The 27,334-nt window shown below is 38.3% G+C and overlaps 1 protein-coding gene across 1 annotated transcript; it reads left to right on the forward strand.

The window, feature by feature from the left end:
* Positions 1–515: 515 nt before the first annotated feature.
* LOC126248692 (uncharacterized) lies at positions 516–27,334 on the forward strand. Its single transcript, XM_049949974.1, has 6 exons — positions 516–727; positions 1,044–1,276; positions 2,329–2,547; positions 19,041–19,226; positions 24,983–25,223; positions 25,960–27,334. Exons 1-6 carry the CDS (start codon positions 624–626, stop codon positions 26,057–26,059), a joined length of 1,083 nt encoding a protein of 360 aa, XP_049805931.1. The 5' UTR covers positions 516–623; the 3' UTR covers positions 26,060–27,334.

Consider the following 27,334-nt stretch of genomic DNA (forward strand, 5'->3'; position numbering starts at 1 on the left):
AGTTGCCGAAAAATCTGAATTGGGAACGCTTGAAGGTAGTCGCAAACTATTCCGAGAAAGCCTAACAACGTTTCAAGAAGCAACTTAAAATGACAAATCTAGAAATATTTCTAGATCCCCTATATATCGCTCCCATAGTGTTCGCGAAGACTAGATTAGGGTAATTACAGTGCGATAACAGAGGCTTTTTGAACGTCATTCTTCTCTCGCTCCATAGGTGAATAGAACGGAAAGTGCCCTCTGCCATGAACTTCACAGTAGTTTGCAGAGTATGGATGTGGAATTGTACATGTTTCATCTGCTGTTTGCCAATTGGGTTTCTATTGTCTCGCGTTTGAACGTGGCCCAGGACTTACTCTCGAGAATGTAATGTATCGATAGTATTCGAGTGTTGTCGATTTCTAACAATGTGATTAGCTAGTATCCGATTATATCGATAATCCTATAAGTTCTTTGTTTAAGATTAATCACCCGCGTCTCAGTAAGTCCCGAAAAGAAATAATGGGTTGGGTGGTGGTGGGAAAGTAAGGGGTGGGAGGGAGAGAGAGAGAGAGAGGGACTCCATACATTTGTGCAGTTTTGTAACGTAATGAGTGTATTGCATTTGAAGGGAATGATAATGCATGAAGAACGATGATTGGCATCAAATTGCATACCATAGGACCGAGAAGGTTACATTGTTGCGGGTATTAAGGAGGATGGATAAAGCTAGTAAAGCTTTGCGAAGGTACATTAGGCTCTTAAATATCATTTCTCTGGTAGAGAATACATGAGAAACTCTGTGTTACACATTAGCAGTAATTAATTATAAATAACCAAGTCGTCACTATTTTGGTATGTCTTAATTCCTTCATTGCAAGTGCGTACCTCACATTTTAATTTCTTCTTCCTTGCAGTTTTGTTGGTTGTTAAATATCGGATTTATTTTGTAGTTCCGTTTGAATCTTCATTCATTTAGATAAGTGACCTAATGATGATTATAATTCTGTAGAGTTTCCATACTCTGCACCACAGAAATAAGATAAAAATATACGATGTTATAGGAGCAGTGTTTGTATAAAATCAATGGGAATGGGCCATCGTGATCTGAATATGGTAATCTCAGAGCTTAAAGCCGTGCGATCTACAGCAAAAGCCTTTATTGTGGCGCAGAATACAGCTGTTATGGAATTGATGAAATGGGCATCTGGTGATGAGAATGAAGCAATAAAAAATACGTTCATTTATATAGCAGAACTGAATTCTTTGTGGACTGAAGTGCAGAAGGAATTTTCAGGTAACCTGTTTACATTTACTGTTCAGATTTACACGTAAGGATCCATAAGTATGCAAGGTATTGGTTTTTCCTTTATCCTGTTTTTTGCATTTACAGATATCTTAGCTGTGGGGCTGCTTTTGGCTTGTAGTTGTTGCAGGGTAACCTGGTATCTTTCAATTTAACGGTTTGCTTAATACCTCTTATTTCCTGTAGTTGGGTAGTTCATGATGGTATATGAGAAAGTTAGTCATGAAAGGCGAATCTTGGTCTCTCAGTATTTATTTATTGGTCTCCTGAATCATTCTTGTACAAGACATGCATATGATATATTAAAAAAATCATTACGGTATGAGAAAAGTCATAGTATTGCTGTGGTTGATTTTATGAGGAAATGTAATGAAAACTACATTATATGATTTTTTTTGTAAGTACACACAGTAATGTTATATTAATAGACTTCTTTTAAATTTGTAGTGGAAGACTAGTCTGTATATCTGAGGTATTAATATTGTGACGGGCAGTTATGTTGGAAATTGTAAACTGATGTCAGTGCCTAGTGTGATTTGGTTATTGAAGTTCTGTATATTTGTCCTTAGTTAAAAAGGAGATATGGCGATGGAATAAACTGGTGTTCCCTTTTAAGTTTCATTCTTGCAGTCACTAAAATTTAAAGTTACACAGATATTCTTTGAATTGTAGTTGTCTGAACTTTTATAATGTGTGTTAATGCCCTGATTAGTAGAGCCAGTACTAGACCATGAATTGGGAATGAATTCAAACCTTTTGTCAGCTTGCTATGTAAAAAAAAACTTCTTAAGCATCATCTGGAGTAGATCCAACTATAATTATTGGTATATGAGATTCTGTTACGCCTTGATCTCCGCATGTACAAATATGTGAATGTCTATTAGAACTGAATGCTTCCTCTATATCACTAACTTTTCCCCTCTTGTTGCAAGTCATGTATTAATTAACAGAATGGAACTTCATACTGTTGATTATGAAAGTTGTATACTTGGTGTTTTTGTGTGATTTCACTTGTTAAGGTTATATAATTTTCTTTTCATCAGAAAATCTGAAGGAGTTTAGCCATCAGTTTGAAATGATTCTGGAAGGTGAGCAGCATATGGATCAAGTTAGAAATCGGTTGAGTGTATGTGAGAATAAGGAGCAAAAAATTAGAAAGGAAATACAGAAATCAGCAAGAAAGAGCACACCAGAAGAACTACAGCAGCTAGAAGCAAAGTTAGTGCAGGCTAAGCAATCCAAAGAACTTGCACAATATGAAGGTAATTTTGATTCTTCCTTTTCCTCACTGGCTTTGTGTTGATTGTATTATTGGTTCATGAGATTATTGTATTTTAATTATTTTTGTATGATTCTGACGTTGAAAAATGCATTGAAGTGAGAGTGTGCCTACGTGTGCAAGTCATCATCCAATGCCTAATGAGTTAGGATAGAGATATTTATTTGGGTGTTGAGCTGGCATTATATTTTGTTTACTTCAAAGTACTTTTATATGAAACTTCAGCCTGAACTGCACCTCTCTTGCTAAATATTTATTACAACACTTTCAAAGGTAGATTAACTGTATATCACTAAATTTGCATTAGCCAGAAGCTGAGTTCAGATCCAATTCAAGTCCTTTATGCTTTAGAAAATGCACGGTTTTATGTAACACAACTGGCAAATGCCAGCCGAGTTCCTTCTAGAATACAGCTGACTTCTCCATTCTTTTCAACATCATAACAGAGACTATTTTTCAATCCCATGGACTACATTGATGATGCAGTGTTACTGTTTGAAAGGGAAATGGTAACTTGCCAGATGAGCTCTGTAACATGACTATCTGAGATGAGCATACTTTTTAAACTGTAAGTTAATATTGTAATCAGTCACTAGTTTTTCTAATAGGCTATATGCATATATTTCTGATTTAAGCAGTGTTTTCGTGAACTGATAGCATCACAGCTGTTTCCACTTCTCTGGCCTAGACAGACATATTAAATTGATTCCTCACCCAAGGGCTTGCTTTCCTCAAAATATTATAACTAAAAGAGGGAGGAATTGATGTAATGCATTTTAAAGTTTACAGACATAGCGTGTGACATAGACTTGGCTAGCTGAAGTAAAAATGAGAGCTGTTAGTCCCATCTGTTGTAAACAATCAAACTTTGTTTGAAGTGTTTGTGAGAATTTGTTTGATACAAAAATTGCAAACCAGTGCACTTTTATTGTAGATGTGTGTGGAAATGTGAAAACCATGTCCAGATTAGTCAGTTTGATTGGTTTGTTGGTGGCTCTCAATGGCCATTGCTGTCAGTAAGACATTAAATTCTAAGTTCTTGAAATTGGAAAATTGATGTAATTTATTCTACTCATATCACAAGTATTACTTTAGATAAATGAACTGAAGACATATAGCTATCATTCATAGAATGCACAGGCAAAAATTACAAAATTGCAGTCCATTGGGAAACACCTGAGAACGTGCAGATAATTCCTAGCAGGGCCAAGATAGTCCCGGTGGTTATCTTATAAGAGTGGCCATCTACCTTTAGTGTTCAGTGTAAGAGACAATATGTTTACTACTTCTGGGAAATAAAGCTATACTCTGCACATGATCATGAATTCCTTGCTTATTCATGAGGACCATTTTCTATTTGTTCCCATCTCTTGACATCATAAATGGTATTCACCTCATACTGTGTCTGTAGAGTGTGTGCATACAGTGACTGCAGTCACTCCTCTGTATAGATCCTGTTTGACTATATTAGCATTACATAACATTAAGTTATTCCATTTCTGCCTTGGAATGGTTCAGAACACATTAAATGAGCCATGACTACCAAGTGGCAAATCGATACAAATTCAGAATGGCTGTACTGCAGCTTCAATACAGTCACTAGAAAACACAAGTTTGTAAACACTTGTGGACACGGTTCTGATAGCGTTGGCACCTAGACACATTTCTCAAGAGACGGAAGTCTCTTCACTCCCCAATGGTTGAGATGGGCTGTGTCATGGTGAGTAGACAGCACAATGATGTTACCCTGACAGGAACTACCTGGAAGTTAGCAGGATCCAACCTCAAACAAAACTGGGCTCCAGCGATGCTGCTTCATGGCAGAGGTGAGACGGTGGTGCCTTGGAACTATAAGAGGCATGGCTTCTTCCTAGCATCTCATTGGCACCTTGTGATACTGTTTTGCTGTGCAGTATCTCTGCAGTGGTTGATATTTCTTGTGCCGCTCTCGATACTCGATGACACTGCAAAACATATTAGCCAGTATTGAAAAATTAGTATGTTGACTAGCAATCGAGATATTTGTCACCCCCCCCCCCCCCCTCCGGCCGTCTCTCTCTCTCTCTCTCTCTCTCTCTCTCTCTGTCTGTCTGTCTGTCTGTCTGTCTGTCTTTCTTTCTCTTCATTATTGGGCCTGTCAATGTTTCAGCATCTCTAGTATACAGTAAGCTATTACCATTACTCCTAAATTATTTACATTGTACCTGGACTTTGCAGTACTATGTTAGTTGAAAATCATGGGGACCACAAAAATTTTGTTTTGTGGCTTTAACTGGATTGCCATTCTCTTCCTATCAAATCAGTGTGTCTTATTTACAACATGTTGTGGTGCTGTATGTGCATCTCAATTTGTTGAATACCAGGCAAAATTAATTTGAAACACTTATAAAAGTAAGCTGACACTCTTAACAATAGAACAGCCAACTTATGAACACAATATATTAAGTGTCCGGTTTGGAAACAGTTTCATTGGAATAATTGTAGTAAGATGACTTTATGGTGGCATCTAAATATCATATGGCTGAAGTCAGCAGTCTGGATCTAAAATGTGCTAGGGAATGGCTATTGTTATAGAGCACTGGAGTTTGGACACTGGTGCTGTTTGACCCAAAGCAACAGTTGTGACAGTGAGCAGTGTTATGAATAGCAGTCACAGTGCAGCAACTGGTGAAGCTTGGTGGCCAGATTGATATTGGTTATCTCCATGTTGGAACCAGCTTTCCTGGAGCTCGGACATATTGGGAAAAATGGTTGGCTTATTTTTATAAATATAAAACTGTTGCATCAGTTGTCAGGGGACAAAAGTCATCTCCTCATCTTGGCACTGATGATTTGGAATATGTAAAATAAAATCTGTGTACTGTCTTTTACTGTATGTTAACTATGTCAGTGTACATGGAAGTCAGTATTTTATGTAAGGACCTTCATTGCAATGTCAACATGCCAAAAACAGGAATCTGCAAATTTTGTTGACTTCTTTTGTGAATGACATCACAATGAAGTAACTCCTATTTGTTCAACATACACAGTTTTCAAAGATGACAGTACAAAAAAAATTGCAATAATGTTTAAATTTCCTTAAAGTCATTAGCGTTGACATTTTTTCCTATGACGAGGACATGAAATTTAGTGGATAATCTGTCTCAGTTACTTAAGGTAAACTCTAAATATTCCACACTTTGCTGAAACCATTCCCATGTCTGCAAACTGCATTTTAATACTGCGTGACGACCAGTCTCCAGGTTGGTGGATGTGACACAAGCAGGAATTTCACACATTAGTTAGTACACTGACATGACAAAAGTCATGGGATAGCAGTATGCTCATATACAGATGGCAGTAGTATCATGTACACAAGGTATAAAAGGCCAGTGCATTGATGGAGCTGTCATTTGTATTCTGGTGATTCATGTGGAAAGATTCTGAACTTCACAGTGTCAAGAGTGTGCCGAGAATGCCAAATTTCAGGTATTACCTCTCACTATGTGCAACACAGTAGCCGACAGCCCACTTAATGACTGAGAGCAATGGTGTTTGTGTAGAGTTGTCAGTGCTAACAGAGCTTTTCCATTGACTTGTTGAGTCCATGCCATGTCGCATTCGGGAGGACGACGGTTCCATCCCGCGTCCGGCCATCCTGATTTAGGTTTTCCGTGATTTCCCTAAATCGCTCCAGGCAAATGCCGGGATGATTCCTTTCAAAGGGCACGGCCGACTTCCTTCCCCGTCCTTCCCTAATCCGATGAGACCGATGACCTCGCTGTCTGGTCTCCTTCCCCAAAAACAACCAACCAACCAATCCATGCCATGTTGAGCTGCTGCACTAAGCCAGGCAAAAGGAGGTCCCACATGATATTAGGAGGTATCCCATGACTTTTGGCACCTCAGTGTATAAGAACTGTTGAAAGATGATGATAGCTCTGACCACACCGACAAGGAGCCATTGATACAGTAACTTGCTGGACAGTGTGCTAACTACAAGAAAGGATTGTATTTCTGCATTGATCAGAATTATAAGATGTGTATGTGACAAATCTATTTTCGTATAACATTCACCTTCTTTGAGACGAGAAAAAAATCTTATGTGGGTCAGATTGGGTCAGTGACAGATTGATCGCTGTTTGCCTTAAAATCCCCACATAATGTGGGAGGTCTACTTGTTTCGCAAATCACTGTGAAGGATGCTGTCTGCTGCTCAGATTAGAATCAATGTTGGACCTGAGTTTCTCCTGGTGTATACAACTTTCAAATAACTTCCGGGAATTCAGCCAGGTAACACTTTCAGCGACCACCAATATTTCGGCGTGAGAACACCCTACCATTTTCAAGGCAAACTGCAACGGACAGGCAATGTACAAGTAAATTTAAAACCTCGGTTGTTGGACTGATGCAAGAAAGATAACACACGCATTGAACACTAGTGCCACCAAAGATGACCAAAGTCAGAGCTATCGATAGTGAGACTATGATAGCTTTCGTAGCATTCGTAGTCTCACTATCGATAGCTCTGACTTTGGTCCTTTGCAGTTTGCCTTAAAAATGGAGGGGTGTCCTCCCACCGAAATATCGGCGGTCGCTGAAAGTGTTACCTGGCTGTATTCCCGGAAGTTATTTGATAGAATCAATGTTGTCCTAGAAGGACTAGTTCAGCTATGATACCTTCATGTAAGGCGTGACAGTGAGGACAAGCCTGAACCAAATATGGGTGAGCAGGGACAAATATTTCAGAAAATTCCATGTGTAAATTCTCCACTGTCTCAATCAGTATTGTCACAGAAATTAGATTAACCTGCTCGTGTACCAAGTAACCAATATTATTGAATGTGCCTAGCTCAAATAAGGTTTGAATGCCGGAACACAGTACTAACAAAACGGTTATGCCTCTAAATGTGTTTGTCAATAACTGGGACTGTGAATTGACCTTTGATTGGAACCAAGCATCCTTTGCTTGAGAATAAATAATTGCTGTGAGATTCCAACTTTTAAGGTGAGATAAGTTTGCCAGTTCATCAGTGAGCCAGATGGTCCCAAATCAAAATGAAACTTGTCTTGTCAGACAAGTCTGTAGGAAATTTTTGATATCTATAAATTGCTGGATGCCACTGTATGCGTGTATGATGCACAACATTGTTCTGTTACAAATGAGGTGTTCAGTGAATGGTGTGTGGTTGGCAAATACTGCTAACATCAAATTTCTGCCATCAAAAACACAAATTCAGCTTTTGGTTTACTGTTATGGTGTGTGTGTGTGTGTGTGCGTGTGTGTGTGATTAAAAACTGGGGGTGGAATGGAAGGCATTTGCAGTATATGCTTGCGGAAATGGGGCTTATGAATGTACTTGTTGGCGGTGATGTGTAAGACACCTGAGCTGTGCTGGAGGAGTATGACTTCTGAGGAAAAGGGGAGTGGTAGAAAGAGGTACCAGAGTTGTCTGTGGCATGATTACAACACAGTCAGTCATTCAATACATACCGTATTTACTCGAATCTAAGCCGCACTTTTTTTCCGGTTTTTGTAATCCAAAAAACCGCCTGCAGCTTAGAATCGAGTGCAAGACAAGCGGAAGTTCTGAAAAATGTTGGTAGGTGCCGCCACAACTAACTTCTGCCGTCGAATATATGTAGCGCTACACAGGCAATCAGGCATGCTTTGTGGGCACAAAGATAAATACTGGCGCCAAAACCTCTGCGTCAGTAAATAAATTTCGACCACTGCATTTTCATACATTATCCAACGAATTAAATACAAATTCCGTATTGTTCATCTTCGAATGTAGCAGAATTTCAGTGTACTACGAAAATCCGACTGGCAAGACTGGGATGTTTGTCAATATGGCCAACTCTACATTCTGAATTTTTTCCTACCTGTGGGAAGAGATGGTTGCTAATAGGAACCTGATGAAATGTGAATCACATGCAGTATTCTCTTCACCATAAGAATAATACGAATGTAAACATTATGTCATGTATTCTTTCGTGTTTGCTGCTATCTCATTTAAATCCTGTCTGCTTAATAAACAACGAAACCAGAGTGAGACAACAGCAAACGCGGAAGAATATACGTATCGTGTCATGTTTATGTTCGTATTATTCTTATGCCTAATAGTGATACAGTCAGAAATGAAGCACGGCAACTGACTAGATTTTTAAATCTAACATGACTAATTTCTGTGCAGAATTTGATGTACTAAAGAAGTGGGTGCAAGGATTTTCAAACGGAGAAAAATTTTCGCCTTAACTCTCATTCAGAACATGTTCTATCATACGCAGTCTATTATATGGTTCTTGTTGATCATTATCAAAGAAAGCAGCAGTGTAAGTAACAACAAATAGCAGTCTCTTGCCATTGTTTCGCTAATGAGACGATTCCCCTCTCTCTCTCTCTCTCTCTCTCTCTCTCTCTCTCTCTCTCTCTCTCTCTCTCTTTTTAAAAAAAATGGTAAGCGGCGGTAGCGCGCACAAAGGCAAGGCTTGCCGCGATCGGCGACGGGCCGTAAACACGCACTATCAGAATGCGACAAACAATGCATGACACAGTATAGTAATGCATTTTCAGCTTAGAGTGACGTAAACACCTATAACAAAGAAAATGGCACTTATCAGATCAAAGCAAAATAAGCAATCGATTCAAACTAGATGAAGCACGTGAAAAAGGAAGGGTACCCTTACAGATAGGGACGGAGCGCCTGACGCATAGCAATGGCTACCTGGTAAAGCTTAACTGCTAAGCTTACGACTCGAACCAAACTACTGTAGCTGTATCGTCATTCATTCGACCTAAATTGTGTCTCATATTACAATGGACCAACTTTGTTTCGATTTGGAGGTGCGGCCTAAACCTTTTCTCTCCCCTTGAATTTCGAGTCTCAAATTTCAGGTGCGGCTTAGATTCGGGAAATTTATTTTTCCTTTATTTCAAGTCTCATTTTTCAGGTGCGGCTTACATTCGAGTGCGGCTTAGATTCGAGTAAATACGGTAGACATATTAACTGCATTGAAGATGCCACACCATACTGCTGTCTGAACTAACTCAGAACTTTGTGCTATTAACAAAACTTTAAATAATGATGGGTTTGGCTTGTTTAATTTCTGCATTCCAACCTCTTTTATCAGGTCTAATTGTACACTGCAATCATGGATCAAGGAGTCTGTATTAGATTACCCACAACGAGGATGCTCATAAACAAATTCACAATATCGATTTAATCAGTTCAGTTCTGCTCGCCAGTGTGAGCAGGATCGTGAGGGAGCTTTTGTAACTAAAGTAATGCAGCTCGTACTACACGGGTCCATTTGCTATATTATTTTTACTTGAAAATACAGCAAATGCACGGAATATTGGGTGTTACAGGGGGCACAGTCTATTGAGGAGACTGATGTTTCCTGAGAACACTAAGCAAAAACTCAACAGCTGAACTGTGAACTCTGTTACCTAATTTGGTGCAAAATGATGCAAAAGAGATTTTGGGTAAACTTCCCACTCATCAACACTCTCATTCTAAGAGAAAGAAACAGAGGTTTCTAATGACATTGAATACGCTGCTGTGAGCTTAGACACCTGTTGTTTTATGTTTTCTTGGTGGTTTTGTAGAACTTCCAACAGTACATGTTCTATGGTGATATCAAATGGATTTGTTGCCTCATCAGCAATTTTGTGATATTGTATGTGAAATTAAGTTTATTGTACACAAGACAAGACTCACTTGAATCAATGGTAAATGCATACCAGCATTGATGACTGTAGAAAAGCCAAGTCGTTTACAGATTCTGCAGACAAATGTAGCCAAAATCAATGTCTGGCTTGTTAACAATTTCTCAGCAATATTCACAGTAAGAATTGCTTTCTGGTTTCATCCAAATAGCTTTTGGTTGTTGTGAGCAGACTGGATCTGTGACCTTAGGCCACAATCATTATAGGACACTGTTTTACAGGTGATTCAATGTGTGACCCAACATTTCTAGTAATGGCAGAAAGCAGTGTCACTGGTGGTGGCCTCAATTCTGTGACTGGTGAAGCTGAATGAGCATATCCATATTGCCACTGCCAGTATCAGAGGCAGCCGCAACACAGTGTCCATATTTGCTTCTTACAAACATTATTGTGGTATTTGTTTACCACCATAGTAGTAGGCCCCAGTACTATAACACCATTTCACCATACAGCTCTTGAACATAAAAAACACACATCTGAGCTGATTTAATGAAAATGATAAATATTTTGATGATAATTGTTCCACAACTATAAAGCTGATATACAGCACACATAAACAGAGATATGCCATCCTCAGCCAACCAGCAGCCTTAGATTTGTTAAATGTAGGACTTTCATGTAGGCTGTCTAAGCAGAACTTCTCAACTTCTGCAGTACACGGTTCATTGTTTGATGTTTGCCTTCAGATTTTTATAGTGTTTATAAAATGTTAGTGTTCTGTCCTGTTTAGTTTCCAAGTACTTTGGCTTAGATCATTGCTTAACATTCATACTCATCTCTGTATCAGTGTAGTCTTTTCTTTCCTTCGTGTTTCATGCACAGAATCTGCATACTTGTGTCTTGTGAAGCTGTGTCCTAACTAGACATGCAGCACCACACAAAAATGCACGGTGCAGAGCACAGAACCGCGTAGAATGGAAAAGAGTTTTCGCAGGTGCCGATGACTCCATCCAACATAACATGCTGTGTCCTCCCTACCAAGGTGCCGATGACTCCATCCAACATAACATGCTGTGTCCGCCCTACCACGAAACTTCAATATAGTAATTTTGAGTGTACTGAGGGAAGCGTGTTGGGTCCCTTGCTGTTCATGTTGTATATTAATGACCTTGTGGACAAAATTAATAATAACCTCAGTCGTTTTGCAGATGATAAAGTTATCTACAGTGAAATACAGTGTGAATGAAGCTGCACAAATGTTCAGTCAGATCTTGATAATTGGTGCACAACATTGGCAACTTGCTTTAAATGTCAAAAACTGTAACACTGTGCACTTCACAAAAATAACAAAGTAATCTATGAATATAAATACAGTTGGTATTTATAAACTCATGCAAATACTTGGATGTAACATGGGTGTAGGATGATTACGTAGGCTCAATTGTGAGTAAAGCAGGTAGCAGACTTTGGTTTATTCGTAGAATACTAGGAAAAAGTAATCAGTATACAAAGGAGATTGCTTACAAGTCATTCGTATGACCTGTGTGGGACCCGTACCAAATAGGACTGGCAGGAGATATTGAATGTGTACAGAGAAGGGCAGCACAAATGGTTTCAAGTTTGTTTGACCCACTGGGAAGTTTCACTGAATGTTGAAAGAACTGAACTGGCGGACTCTTGAATATAGACAGAACCTACCCTGAGAAAGTCTACAAGTTTCAAGAATTGGCTTTAAGTGATGACTAGGAACATGCAACCACCCCTTACACATCACTTCCATAGGGATCATGAAGGTAAGATTCGATTAATTACAGCACACACAGAGGCATTTAAATAATCATTTTCCCTGCACTCCTCACATGAATGGTATGGAAAAAGTTCTAATAACCGGTACAGTGGGGCATACCCTCTGCCATACAGTTCACTGTGATTCACAGAGTTTGGATATAGATGTAGATTAGTGGAGAAACTTATCAACAAAATTGGGAACCATGAAGTAGACAAAGTGAAGGACTTTTGCTGTCTTGAAAGCAAAGTGACACATGATGGATTTAGCAAGGATGACATAAAAAGCAGATTAGCACAGACAAAGAAAACATTCCTGTCCCAAACAAGCCTACTAGTATCAAACATCGGCCTTAATTTGAGGAATACATTTCGGAGGTTGTATAACTGGAGCACAGCATTGTATGGGACTGAATCATGGACTGTGTGAAAACCAGAAAAGAAAAGAATTGAAGCATTTGAGATATGGTGGTATAGAAGGATACTGAAAATTAAGTGGACTGATAAGAAATGAGAAGGTTCTCCACAGAACCGGTGAGAAGCAAAATGTGGGAAACATTGAGAAGAAGAAGGGACAGGACATGCGTTAAGACATAAGGTAATAAACTCCATACTTCTACAGGGAGCTGTAGACACTAAAAACTGTAGTGGAAGACAGACATTAGAATATATCCAGCAAATAATTGAGGACATAGGATAAGGTTGCTACTCTTTAGGTGAAGGAGTTGACACAGTCGAGGAACTTCTGGTGGGCCGTATCAAACCAGTCAGAAGACGGATGACTCCAAATAAAAGTGATGGAAAGTTTGGACATCTTTATCACATGTTGTCAGAAGACTTCAAACACTTTGATTGAATCCATAAGATGTCCCTCCTGAAATCTGCAGTGCTGAGTTTTATATTCATGACAGAAGTCTTGTGTACCATGGCTTACCATCAATTCTCTTGGATATACTTTTTTTTTGTGCCACCTATAAAATTTAGTTCCTGTGACAGGATACATCACGAAACCGACCAGCTCATTTATACAAAAGATGGCAATTTTAGATTCTAGATCACAGTTACATTCCATCATAGATTGAAAGGGTTTATTTTTTAAATAAAATGATTTGACAAAAATGTGTTGGCCATAGCAAATTATTATCCAGCATGAAGTGTACAACAGTACACATAATGTGGTTAAGTTTTGTTTTCTACTAACCAAATTGTTTGGTACCCTAACATTATATACCTACTGAATTGAACATATTTTCTGACATTTTGCACTATGTCATTGAAAACTGCCATTTTTGTGTGATGTATTGTGTTAAGGCGGGTTCACACATGCAACGAAAGTGTTGGCACAGCTAATGGCGTACTGCAGTTGCATTGCAGTTGTATGTGTGAACTCCCGGTTTTTGTGGCACAACTTAAAAGATGCAAATTTTGTCACGCCACAAAAATTTTGTCTTGGTTGTACTTTGTTGCACCACTTTCCTACCACCACTGCTCCCTGGCCACAGTATTGTGAAACATGAGCATTCTGTCACAGTTATTGTGCAGTAATTGCTGCTGTACTCCATTCAATTTCAGTTCGTTTTTATTTTATTTCTGAAGAAAATGAAAACAATGGCTAGCAGGTACACTTTTGCATCTTCTAGAAATACAAGGACAGCAACCTATGTTTGATTTTCTTCAGCAATATGTGTGTGTGTGTGTGTGTACAATATTTGGAATCCATTGACATATCCCACAAAGGAATAAATAAATAAAGTTAATATATGTAACCAAAAAAGTAAGTCATATAAACTTCATAATTTGTGAGACCAGGCATTGTATAAATTGTGGATTATATGCAGGAAATAGCTCCAGAGAGTGACTTGGCAGCTGTAAAACTAAAAATTATTTATTCTAAATGCCTATATCAATGAAAACAATAAGATTCTCAAATCTTGGAAGAGTGACATGTCTGCAAATGATATTTATATACCAGCTGTTGGTTAGTTTGCCATTGCAGAGAGCATTTTTGCCTCTGAGTTTTATTTATTTTACAAATACATTTGTTTTACTTGATTTATCCCTATGCAGAATCTCTTTTCACATCCAGCATTTGCGTTTCGTCTTCCTCGTATTCAACTCTTATCACAGCTCTATCGCCATAACCTGCACTATAACTTTTATACCTGCCCATCTGGTTTCAATTGATACCATATTCAAAGCTGTGCAATTACCTAGAATTTGTGGCCTCCTGTGGGAACAGTAGCTCACGATGCCACTACAGCAAACCACAAGCTGTGGTGCCACGTTAGATGTATGTGTGAACCTGGCTTTATTGTTTAAATGAAATTTTTATGTGTCTAGATGCAGCTTGTGGTGTTTAGTGACAATTGACATTTCATCTGTTACTTGGGACTCAATCACTGGAAGTAATGTAGAGAGATGGAAACCCATACATGTCAGCAGTTAAAGAAGACAGGGAAGTGAGTGTGACAGAAATGAGAGTGTGGTCTGGCATTGGCAGCCAGAAGCAGTGATCATGCGTGTATGAGTTGCATTTGCGTTAATGTGTGTGTGTGTGTGTGTGTGTTGTGTATTTCAGATGAATGCCTTCTGGCTGAAAGCTAACGTGTTTAGTAGTCTCTTCATTGTGCCTGTCTGTGACTCAATATCTCTGCTACATGATGAGTAGCAATCCATCCTTTTCATAATATTGTCATTATTCCATCCTGAATAGAGTGTGAAGGGAGTTTCATGAACAGTCATGCATTAACAGGGTGTATACGCTCCGGGACAACTGGGAAAATCCAGGAAAAACCCGGGAATATTTTGACTGGTAAGAACAGATGAACAGCAGAATGTGTCAAGGGCTTTAGGGCAAAGACTATAGAATACTTCGTAGCAGCAAACTGCTTCCGATGAGCATGACATCACAACTGTTTACATTAAGTTTGTTTTGAGCAGTTACCAGCGGGCGCATGCGCAGTTGAGTTGAATATGAGCAGTGCCTTCTCCCACTTCTGGCTACTTGAAGTCTGGCTGCAGCAGTAGCAAGAAGCAGTCATGCTACATAGAAAAATTTTAATGGTGCGCCCAAGCTGCCAGATTCACGCATACGCAGAACGGTCTGGATTTAGTGGGGGCGGGGATAGTCACCCGTGTTTACTTTTACTGATTTCGCTGTTTCCTTATGTCCTATTTCCTCTTTGTTTACAGTTCACAAGTCAAATGAAACCAAAACAGTTTTCTGTGGCTGGGAGCTATCAAGTGAATTAAAATACATTCACATAATAACTGAAGACTGTTATTAGTTCCAGTTTTCTGATTTAATTTTATTTCCACGACTTTGCAGGCAAGCATTAATCACCTTGCACAACAAAGGAGTTATTTTTGTTGGTCTGCTAAATAAATGTGGCTTTTGTTAACCTTTTCCACAGATGCAGTCAATTTATAAGAAATAAAGTGTTTCATTCCACAATATTAGCTAGTTTCAACTGTTCACTGAATTTCAAGTGCACATTTTCATCTTCTGGCATGTATGGCATTATGCCATAATATAGAATCAAACATGAGACAATACAGTACTGCCTTTTTCTTTTTTATGATATCATGTAAGATGCCTTAATGTGTATGAACATACGGGCTTCCTACGTCATTGTAGCTGCCTACGTGCAGTAATACCTGTTTTCTGGTACTCTTTGGCAGCTACTGACATGAACCCATGTCTAAGAGGCCGCGAGAAAATATTGTGAATGGTTCTTCGAAAAGTGTTATTTTCAAAAGAAATTTTCTTTTACGCAGTATGAACTATTTTACATGTGGGAATGTGCAATGAATTTCTAAAAATCACTGTGCGTTTGACTCTCATTTAACTTAAAACTTTCATGACTAGCCACTTAGAATAATCTCGAGCCCAGAAGACCAGACATTAGTGTCATTGTTTAAAATTTTGCTGCACATTTGTGTATTGTATCTTAAAGTGTAAAACACGGTAAAAAGACCAATGTTACAAATGAAAGCTTAACTTTTCTTGTGGCATATTAATCTTCAAGACCAGCATTATATTTGAAAGCTGAGCTTTTCTTGTAGCAATACTATGTACATTAATTTAAACCATTAACTTTTCCTATTTGTGCGTTCATGCTACTTAACAGTGATGCTATTGGCTGACTACATCACGTGTCCTATGCTCTGAATATCTGCTGTGATTGGCTGATGAGATCACGTGTCATAAGCTATGATTGACTTACGATAGCGCATTGAGATCTCTGTTTGAATGCTTCGGAAACTAACATGCTGTGTTTGGTGGAATTCAAATTTATACTTTCGTAATACGAAAATATGCAGTTTATCGTAATATGAAAGTATGCAGCGTACATGTTGCTGCACATCAAAGATCTTACCAAAATGCGTTTCTCTTCCCTGCCCCCGCTCCCCCCCCGCCCCCATACCTCCCCTGAGTTTCGTTTTCTAAAGTGCCAGGAAGTTCTCGCTAGTGTATAAGACCATTACCATTCAAAGGATTGATGTTTTTACAACTCCAAGGGAAAGTACTCTGTCGCTTATCATGGAAAAAGTGTATTTTCACCTTGGAAGAAGTGTATTTTCAAGTGGGTAAAAGTGTGTTTTTAACCGGGAGATCCGGGAAAAATCTGGGAAATTTTGTTTCTTGTCCACGTATACACCCTGATTAAGTCCTACAAGATGCCACTATTACAGGTGCTTACAGCATTAGACAATGTGAAAAGGCCTGAGTTCAGTATAGAAATATAGCCGTAAATGGAGAAAGGTGATTTTATGGAAGGAGTAATCTTTTCTGATGAATGGCGTCTGTAACAGAGGTGCATTCCAAGCAGAGAGCTGTCATTGAGTTTCTTTTGGCAGAGAACCAGAACATGGCTGATATTCATAGGCCCTTGCAGTATATGTATGGAGACCTGGCAGTGAACAAAAGCATGCTGAGTTCGTGGGTGTAGCATCTGTCATCACTGCAAGGAGGTTGTGCAAACCTGTCCGATCTTCTGTTTGTTTGCCAGCTGCACACAGCTGTGACTCCTGCAATGTTTGAATGTGTGGACGCACTCATATGATGTGCGGATACACACTTCTGATGTGATTGACAAATCACAGTCAGACACCTTGCTGCTCAACTGGATGTCTCCTTTGCCATTGCTGACATACTCATCCATCGGTTGGGGTAATCAAAGCTGCCTAAGAGAAAACTGTAAAGAGCAACGAAGAACCATTTGTGCAGAATTGCTTGCATGTTACAAGGATGATCATGACAATTGTATCTCAAACATCGTCACAGGTGATGAAAAGGGTTTATTACTACAAACTGTAAACAAACAGCAATGCCTGAAGTGGTGCCACATCACCTCTCCTCTAAAGAAAAATTTCGAAGCCACACCCTCAGCCAGTATAAGGTCATATTGATGGTCTTCTGTTCTCAGAAGGGGTTATTCCGTTTGATGTTTTTCCTCGTGGTGCAACAATCAACTCTGAACTGTATTGTGCTACACCCAGGAAATTGAAGAAATGACTTTAGCGTATTCATTGGCCAATATATGCAAATGAACTCCTCCTTTTCCATGACAATGCAAGGCCTCACACAACTCTGGTCACCTAAGGGGAGCTCACAAAACTTCATTACACTGTTCTTCCTCACTTAGCATACAGCCTGGATCTTGCACCTTCTGACTTCTGTCTGTTTGGCCCAATGAAGGATGCACTCCATGTGAAGCAGTACATCAATAATGGGGAGGTTATTGATGCAGCAAGATGATGGCTCTGACATTGACCAGTAGAGTGGTGCCATGTGAGCATACAAGCCCTCCCAGTAAGGTGGTGTAAGACTGTCACATTGAACAGAGATTATGTTGAAAAATTGGGTTTTGTAGCCAAAAGAGTGGCGAGTAATATTGTGTAGTGGAACTTTGAAATACAACCAACCTGCTTTCAGAAAGAAAAAAAAAAAGTGTTGCATTACTTGTTGAATGGCTCTTGTATAATTTCTAAACTTGTTAGGAAACTTGTTGTTACCTGAATGCAGTAGCAATTGCATTGATTGTGTTATATAGTCGAAATGAGCTTTTTTCCCCCTTTACACAGGAATACATGAGGGATTTTAAATTATGTTCATGCAGCACCAAATTGTATGTGCAGTTTTTCTTAGGTCGTACTGTTCACTAAATCTTTCATCATACAGTTCCTTTCTCTAGAGATTTGTTAAAGATGAAGCTTGTCCATTATTGTGTACATCCACATAGCAACATAATGGTAGCACATTCACAGCAAGTCATTCTAACAGACATTCTAAACAGCTTCTGAATAGATGTGTGTTGTGTGAGACAGGAAGCAACTGATGTAAGATGGTAGATTTCAGAAACTTGAGCAGTTTCTGCCTCTTCTGATGTTTGCTACAACTGATACGAGAGGTTAATTATTTATGTATTTTTGAAAGTGCAGCAATTTTATTTGTATGATCCATAAATAGTAACATATTGTGGTATTTTAACTTCCAGAGTAGGAACAATAAACACAGTAAACAAAAACCATTCCCATGCAGGTGTGTGTGTGTGGGGAGGGGGGGGGGGTGTATAGACATAGCTCAACGACTAGCCATACTAACCATAACAATACTGGTGTGCAGTGAAGTTACTTATGTGTTAGCAGTATTATTTGTATTCAGTAACATTAGAGCTTTTTCAGAATATTGTTGATTTTGTGCATTCAGCAGTTACAGTGTTTTATTTTGGATGATGCTGGCATGTTATTCATATCCTACCAGAAAATCTTCATTTGTATGCAGTACAATCTGTAAATATGTGGGATGATTTTTGGGCCAGTCCAAACACCACAGTAGTCAGTGTTTGAAGCACCTTCTAGTGGCTCTTAGCAATGTTTTAATATAGTTAATTTGCTAAAAATTGTTTTTGATAGTATCAGAAGTTGCAGAATAAATGTGTGGAAGAAGCAACGTATCATGTTAAATTTAGTTTTAAGCTTGTAATTGCATAATGCAGACATGGTGCATTTCACATGGTGATATAATTCTGTTTCAGCAATGGAGTGCATGAAAGAGAAAGAAGCAGTCAAGCTTATTAGAATAAAAGAAGGCATGCTGAAGCTGTCAGAATCATATTTAGAATTGGCTCACAAATGTCATGTAATATTTGAGGCCCAGCGTGATGTTGCCTCAGAAATTCCAGATGTGCAGGACCAAAATATTCATGAAATCACATATACTGGTAAGTAAATACTTCTTAAGTAGCATGGAGAAACCACGTTTAGACTTATAGCTGAATTTAAGATAAAGTAACAGGGACATAAATAAACAGAAATTGTCATTACTTTTAAAGTTTGTGTAACCTGACAATTCCTGAATGAAAAACATGAAAGTTTACTCTCCTGTGACAGAAGAACATGATATAGTAATTAACCCTTGATCAGGTGTGCCTGTGTATAAAGTGCGCCAATCACAAGTAACATTGTACCATTGTTGTTTTACAATGTGAGCCTATACATATTCCTTAATTATTACTTCAGCTAACACAGTAATAAGTTGTGCTCTCATATGTCCAGATGAGCAGCAATAATATATAATAAACAGTGAGCTAGGTGAGAATAAAATTACAATCTGTGTAAGAAAATAACCCAGATTCTGAGCTAGTAGCACAATCCCACAATGAGGGAGATATCTATGAGATAATTAGTAATAAAAGAAGCGAATGGTAGGAATTCATATGCAGCTGCGCTATTTAATGTTTCAAATGGGTCCTTACTGTGGGGTAACGTGTGCAGCAACAGAGTGATACACTGAAAGGTTTATTTTATTATTGTTTAATTAAACAGTGATTTAGCTCATATAATGCCAGTGTATTTTATCATTGTTTCATTAAACTAAGATTAAACTCTAATTTTGTTCTTACATGTTTACCCTGGTAACATAAAGACAGCTATTCTTTACATGTGTTCAAAGTGTGCCACATGCCCGCTCGTGTTATGAAAAATGGTGTGCCTGCTCGAGGGCTAAGTCGGATTCAGTCCTCATCTGACCATCGTGATTTATGTTTTCCATTTCTCCTTTAAACTCTTGAAAGTGTGTGCCATAATAGACACAACCTGTTTCCTTTCCAGTTCTTGCCTATTCTAAACTTGTGCACCATATGTAATAACCTTGTCATGTCAATACGTATGGTGATGCACACCAATTACAGTACAGTAATTTAATGGTATGTGCACAGATTTTTATTTCATTAGTTGTAATACAAACTGTACATTAGAAAAATAGAGAATTTTTCAGCTCTGTTCAGTGCACCTCTTTATTGCTTGGAACTCCCTGTTTGCAGTGTGTGTGCTACTCTTATCATTCCTGTGGTTGTGTGCCATTTGACATTTGTTTCTCATTGGCTCTTAGGGTAAAGCAGATTGAGGACTCCTTATTTGATTTCTGGGGAAGTAAATGATGTCCAGACATACTGATCACAGAAGAATGTTTTGTTTTGAAAGCTGAAGGAATAAAAGATATTGTGTATGTGTGTGTTTGAACTATTTAACTGTTTATATGTTGTATAATATAAAAGATTTTTGCAATGTAATACTGAAAACTGTATCAGAATATACAGAAAAATACTTCCAAATCATAGTTCGGCTCTGACAGTGTATGAACCATTAAAACTCTGATAGCAATCTACTGTTTGCTCTTGGGCACTATTTCGACAAAATTTGGGAACAGCAGATGCAATTTCTCACAGGCAGATTTTCAATTCCATGAATTGCCTTGAAATTCTAATGACACACTATGTCATGTGTGAATTCTGTTAACTTCTTTGAAATAATGTGTGTTGTCATAGAAGCTGTTCAAAAAATTCAAATCTCCTAGTGACACAGTGTGTCACATGTGAATGCTTTGTGTTCCTTTTCCTTCTTGGTGCAAGTGTTGTATAAATCTGAATGCGGGCTTTTCAGCAGACGACAAAGTGCCACAATGTGTGAGATTCTTGTGTACTATGTATATAGGCAGTCGAATCAAAGGCATCTTCTTAGCAACATATGGCAGATCCTTTGGCGCTAATGATGGGAATTACATGGTGTGGACTGTACTGCACAATACGCTGAAAGTATTACGAAGTCATTGTGATCCATAAGTTTTCTACTTCCATCCACAACTAACGGAGATGATTTGAAACTGAATCCAAGATGCACACACCACACTCAGTGGCATTCTATATGTGCTCAGTATGTTTGAGATCGGGTGATATGAGGAGGAGTAGGAGGAGGAGATGTTGCTGTTATAACGTCAAGTTGAACACATATATTTCAAACGACACGACACATATAAGTCACAGAGCAAGTTGATAAGCAAGACATGTGAACACGGTAACATTCGAATGAGCACTGAGTCCAAGTGTAGCGGCCGCTGGCTGGCTGGCCGCTTAGGTGGTGCGGCTGCTGCATGGCTGGCAGACAGCGCCGCATGTAGAGGACGCGCGTAATTGCGCGGCGGCACTTTGAATGATCAGCGAGTCACAACCATTGCGGTCTTCAGTCTGAAGACTGGTGTGATGCTACTCTCCATGCTACTCTATCCTGTGCAACCCTCTTCAGCTTCAAATAACTACTGCAACTTATATCCTTCTGAATTTGCATACTGTAGTCATCTCTTGGACTTCCTCTATGATTCCCCCCCCCTCCACCCCCGCTTTCCCTTCACTATTAAAGTGGTGATCCCTTGATGTCTCAGAATGTGTCCTATCAACCACTCCCTTCTTCTAGTCAGGTTGTGCCACAGATGGCATTTTTCCCAAATCCTGTTCAGTACCTCATCATTAGTTACAGGATCTATCCATCTAATCTTCAGCACTCTTCTGTAGCATCACATTTCAAAAGCTTCTATTCTCTTCTTGTTTAAACTGTTCATTGTCCATATTTCACTTCCATACATGGCTACACTCCATACAAATATTTTCAGAAAAGACTTCGTAACACTGACATCTATATTCAGTGCTAACAAATCCCTCTTCTACTGAAACACTTTTCTTGCCGCAGTCAGTCTACATTTTATATCCTCTCTACTTCAGCCATGATCAGTTATTTTGCTACGCAAATAGCAAAACTCATCAACTATATTAAGTTTCTTGTTTCTTAATCTAATTCCCACAGCATCACCTGATTTAATTCAACTACGTTCCATCATCGTTGTTTTTCTGTCATTCATGTTCATCTTCCTTTCAAGACAGTGTCCATTCTATTCACCTGCTACTTCAAGTCCTTTGTTGTCTCTGACAGAATTACAGTATCATTGATAAACCTCAAAGTTTTTATTTCTTCTCCCTGGATTTTAATACCTACTCCAAATTTTTCTTTTGTTTCCTTTACTGCTTGCTTGATGTATAGATTGAATAAGATCGAGTATAGGCTACAACCATGTCTCACTCCCTTTTCAACCACTGCTTCCCTTTCATGCCCCTCAGCTATTATTACTGTTGTCTGATTTCTGTACTAGTTGTAAATAGCCTTTCACTCCCTGAATTTTACTCCTGCTACATTCAGCATTTCAAAAAGTGTATTTCAGTCAACAATTGTCAAAAGCTCCCTCTAAGTTTACAGATGCTATAAATATAGGTTTGCCTTTCCTTAATCTGTCTTCTAAGATAAGTCGTAGTGCCAGTATTGCCTCAAGTGTTCCTACATTTCTCTGGAATCCAAACTGATTTTCCCCAAGGACAGCTTCTACCAGTTTTTCCATTCTTCTGTGAAGAATCCATGTTAGTATTTTGCAACCATGATTTATTAAACTTATAGTTCAGTTACTTTCACTCCTATCAACAACTGCTTTCTTTGGAATTGGAATTGTTACATTCTTTCTGAAGTCTGTTTCATACATCTTGCGCACCAGATGGAATAGTTTTGTCATGACTGGCTCTCCCAAAGATATCAGTAGTTCAGATGGAATGTTATCTACTCCAGAGGCTGTTTTGACTGAGGTCTTTTAGTGCTCTGTCAGATTCATCTCGGAGTATCTATCAAATCTTTATCTACTTCCTCTTCCCACTCTATAATACTGTCTTCAAGTTCATCGCCCTAGCATAATCGCTGTACATAATTCCTTCCACCTTCCAGCTTTCCCTTGTTTGCTTAGGACTGGTTTTACATCTGAGCTCTTGGTACTCCTCCAGCTGCTTCTCTTGTCTGCAAAGGCCTCTTTAATTTTCCTTTTGGTGGTATTTATCTTTCCTGTAGTGAAATGTGCTGCTAAATCCTTACATTTGTCCTCCAGCCATTCCTGCTTAACCATTTTGCACTTCTTGTCTGCACATAACCACTTCCATACCTGAGGAGTTTTCCTCAAATCATCCTGTTAAAATTCAGGAATGATAATGTGGTGCATTGTTTGTCTGTAATTACAGGTTGACTGCAGGGTGCTTTAAGTGAACAAACAGATGCACTTGCTCAGACAGTAGATTCCTGCACCACTCTCAATGAGAGACACATAAGGGGCCCCAATTCATCCCTTGCATGCAACATCCACAAGAGAATATCTCCACCACCTGCTGCAATAGTGATTTGCTACACTGTGGCTTGTCTGTCTGCTGTTACACTCTGTAACTGTCATCAGCGACCTATCATCAGCACATTGTTTGTGGCAGTTGACTTTAGCAGAGATGTTTTACCCAAACCAAGGTAATCGTGCTACACACTTGACACATTGGCACATAAAAATCCTAGTGGCTGCACAACATTGAAGTGGGAGTGCCCCTTGTGTCAAGTATCCACAATCTGGCCACATTCAAATTCACTGATATTAGGTGTCTTGACTCCTCTGTGGCTGACAGTCAAGTCAGTGGCTAAAATGAGGTCTTCCAACATCCCAGTCATGGGACACACTGAACTCTTTTTCATATAAAATGACAACAGGAGCACTGCATAACCAACACAGCAATTATCTGTAGTTTGTTCACAATGAGTTTATTTATCAAGCCTGCTTTTGGTTTAAGTGATTAATTTCATATAAATGGTGAGATGATCCCCCTAGATCAAAGTCAACCTCACTGTTGCATGCTTTAACTTCTCACAGTAAAGGCTGTAGTGATAACTTGATTTATATATTAGGTTATGTAGCAGTTTGTCAGTGATGTTTAAATTAGAGACCAGTATAGTGAGTGAATATGGTCAGCCTCATATTTTTAATACTGAAAGCAGTCTGAGTATGATTATGCCATTATTGATCTGTAGCACAAGGAGAGAGGGAACGGAGAGGTGTTAATGAGCAGCAGGTGTCACATTGAAATTTTTTTCGTATTTTTGTAATGTTTTATAGAGTATATCTCCACTTGTGACTTGAAATTAATTTCTTTGTCCTTGATTCATAGTGTGATGTACTTTTTCTGAGTATTATTAGTTATAAACTGTTACTATGAACAGAAGTCAAGTTTGTGCCATTCCATCATTGCATTAGTATAAAGGAGCAGCAACTCAATATATTTATTATGTATTTAGGTTTCCATCACAATTGTTATGTTGACCTGGAGTATGAACAAGTCTTTTGAATGTGCCATTGGAATTATGCTACAGTCAAACCACATTTGTTATGTTGACCTGATGTATGACCAAGTCTTTTGAATGTTTCATTGGAATTGTTACAGTCAAACATTATAGAGATGCAGGTAATGATTTGAAAATGACTACAAATGTTTGAAACTAGTCAGCATTAAAAATTAATCTGCAAATGTGACAGGAACATAAATAAACAATAAAAGAAGTCTAGTTGTTTCTATTTGTTTCTTTCTTTCTCGAATGTTGTTTACTTTGTTTACTCAGTTCGTTTTGTGCAGTTAATAGTTTTTATTGGCTCAATTTATTATGTGTTCGGCAAATCATTTTTAGTCATTTGTGAGAAACTGTGCACATTACACACACTAATTTTAACATTTTAGTAGAGCTAACTGTGTGTATTATCATCAGCGAACATAACCAGAATTAAAATGTGTAACTTCTCTGATAGGTAATGAAGCAGCAAGGCAATCTGTGACAAGAGCAAAGGAACAAGTGCAGCGATACCAAAGACGTTCTTATCATTTACTGCCTCGTGCTCCACCATTGATGGATGATTGTGGTCCACCTCCTCCATACTCACCAGTCCTTTCACAGGAAGTACACAGGCATTCACATGGTTCAGACCGTACTAACCTGCATCATAGATCACATACTGGTGGTTATCCAGACAGAAGACTGACTGATCAACGGTGAGGTATTTTAATAAAAGGCTCTGAATTTTTTTATGGTGACTCTGTTATAAGAGCTAATTTTCAAAGTGCAGTTGTTGTTGTAATATTGAGTAGTCATGGTTATGTTAAAAGCCCCAAATAAGTTTAACTAAAACAAGAACATACCAATAAGGTAATAATTATTCATAAGACTGATAGCTCTCACTATTTACAAAGCACTTATTTTAGCATGTTGTCAGACACATCCCATAAATCTGTGCAGTACGTTGATTATTTCATTTCCTCCATGTGCCACAAATTTCATTTTCTTTAAATCTGCGTGTGTCGGACTTGACAGCTTTTATTGTATCTCAGATGGGAAACATTGTGTCTTTGAGAGTATCCACACCATTTAGTTAGCTGGAGGAGTAATATAGTTATTTCATTGAACTAAGAATCTTCAACTTCGAGAAAGTTAAATAATGTATGTGAAATATTATGAAGATAACCAGTACCATGAAGTTGAGGTACTGAGTGGTGGATAGGCACATAAACAAGAACTAGAACTTTGTATTTAGTTTACAAGCAGTAAACACACACGCACACACTCTGTCTTTTGGAAGCTAAGCTACCATGTTCAAATTCCTGTTTATGCACCTGTCTACTGCTAAACACCCCCAATTTATGGTGAGTGGTTACATATTACATTTGAATTTTGTGGATATAAAGTTCGTAAATGTAACCACAATGTTATTTTCTATTTTCTCTGTAACAGGTATTCTGTTGGTTCATTGAGTGGTACAGATGTGCGATGGAACCAGAACTATGAAGAGGAGTTGGCTGGAGCTGTCAGCAGATTCAGAATTGGAGAATGATCTCTTAAAACTTTTTAATGTGTTATCTTGTAAATGGCTTGTATTTTATAACATAAGCCTCCATTAAGTGACAGAAGAAGGGAATTTTCTACTGTGTGTGTAAGACGTATTGGAAAACTCAAAATAAAGTTTCAGAAGAGTGGCTTTTGTGATTATAGGCTCAGTATACTGGTATACTAAATGTTATATGCACAAATTGCCCACTATGTGTATTGCTGAGCACAGGGAGGATCAGTCTCTTCATGTTGGCAGTGTGTGAGGTGGTTTAATGGTTTGCTAATTCCCTTGAAGCTTTACTACCTTTGTGTTAAAGTGTGAACAGAATGAAATTCTGCAGCACAGGTTGGTGATATGACAGGCATGTGTAAATGTAGTATGGCACAACTTCTTTTGCACTATGACAGTGGTAGTGCTAATCATACTGATTATTCACTTATAAAAATGTATTTGAAAGCTTAGGTTCTTACAGGAGACAGACTGAATACAATATCTTTGTTTACACATGACAAATCCATTTTCTCAATCAATATCTATCTGTTTTGCCAAATATGTGTCACTCCTGTAGAGTAAAGATAAGACAGAAATAGTTATTAATCAGATTTTTGATGTTGGATAAGGTCCAGTCCATGTGGCATTATAGTAATATTGATTGTATGCATATGTTGCTTGAACAGTGAATGTAACGTACCACACTTCTAATTAAATACCCTGAGAAAAATTATCTTTGTTATCATTTCAGGAAACAGGCAATATTTCTGAGAGAAATTGACCTTATGTAATGCAACATAATATTTTTCTACTTTATCTAAAAGAATCATCAACTTACTATACAACAGCACTGATAATTGTAATTAGCATTTTTTGGTGTGAGTTAACAGACCAGTAATCTCATATTATCAAATGAGATGGAGCAGTAGTGATATGTTGTACTGTATTAATTTGTCAACTGTCAGTAACATTCTGTGGTCATTAATGAGAAGGAATCGTCCATTATTGTCCTGGGCAAAGTGGTGGTTCTTACAGGAGACAGACTGAATACAATATCTTTGTTTACACATGACAAATCCATTTTCTCAATAAATATCTATCTGTTTTGCCAAATATGTGTCACTCCTGTAGAGTAAAGATAAGACAGAAATAATTATTAATCAGATTTTTGATGTTGGATAAGGTCCAGTCCATGTGGCATTATAGTAATATTGATTGTATGCATATGTTGCTTGAACAGTGAATGTAACGTACCACACTTCTAATTAAATACCCTGAGAAAAATTA

This window comes from Schistocerca nitens, chromosome 3, assembly GCF_023898315.1.
Source record: "Schistocerca nitens isolate TAMUIC-IGC-003100 chromosome 3, iqSchNite1.1, whole genome shotgun sequence".
NCBI lineage: Eukaryota > Metazoa > Arthropoda > Insecta > Orthoptera > Acrididae > Schistocerca > Schistocerca nitens.

Coding starts and splice junctions, on each gene's coding strand:
- LOC126248692 (XM_049949974.1), top strand. CDS start 624: ATGAAGAACGATGATTGGCATCAAATTGCATACCATAGGACCGAGAAG. Junction 728..1,043: donor GCTAGTAAAGCTTTGCGAAG/GTACATTAGGCT, acceptor ACGATGTTATAG/GAGCAGTGTTTGTATAAAAT. Junction 25,224..25,959: donor AGAAGACTGACTGATCAACG/GTGAGGTATTTT, acceptor TCTCTGTAACAG/GTATTCTGTTGGTTCATTGA.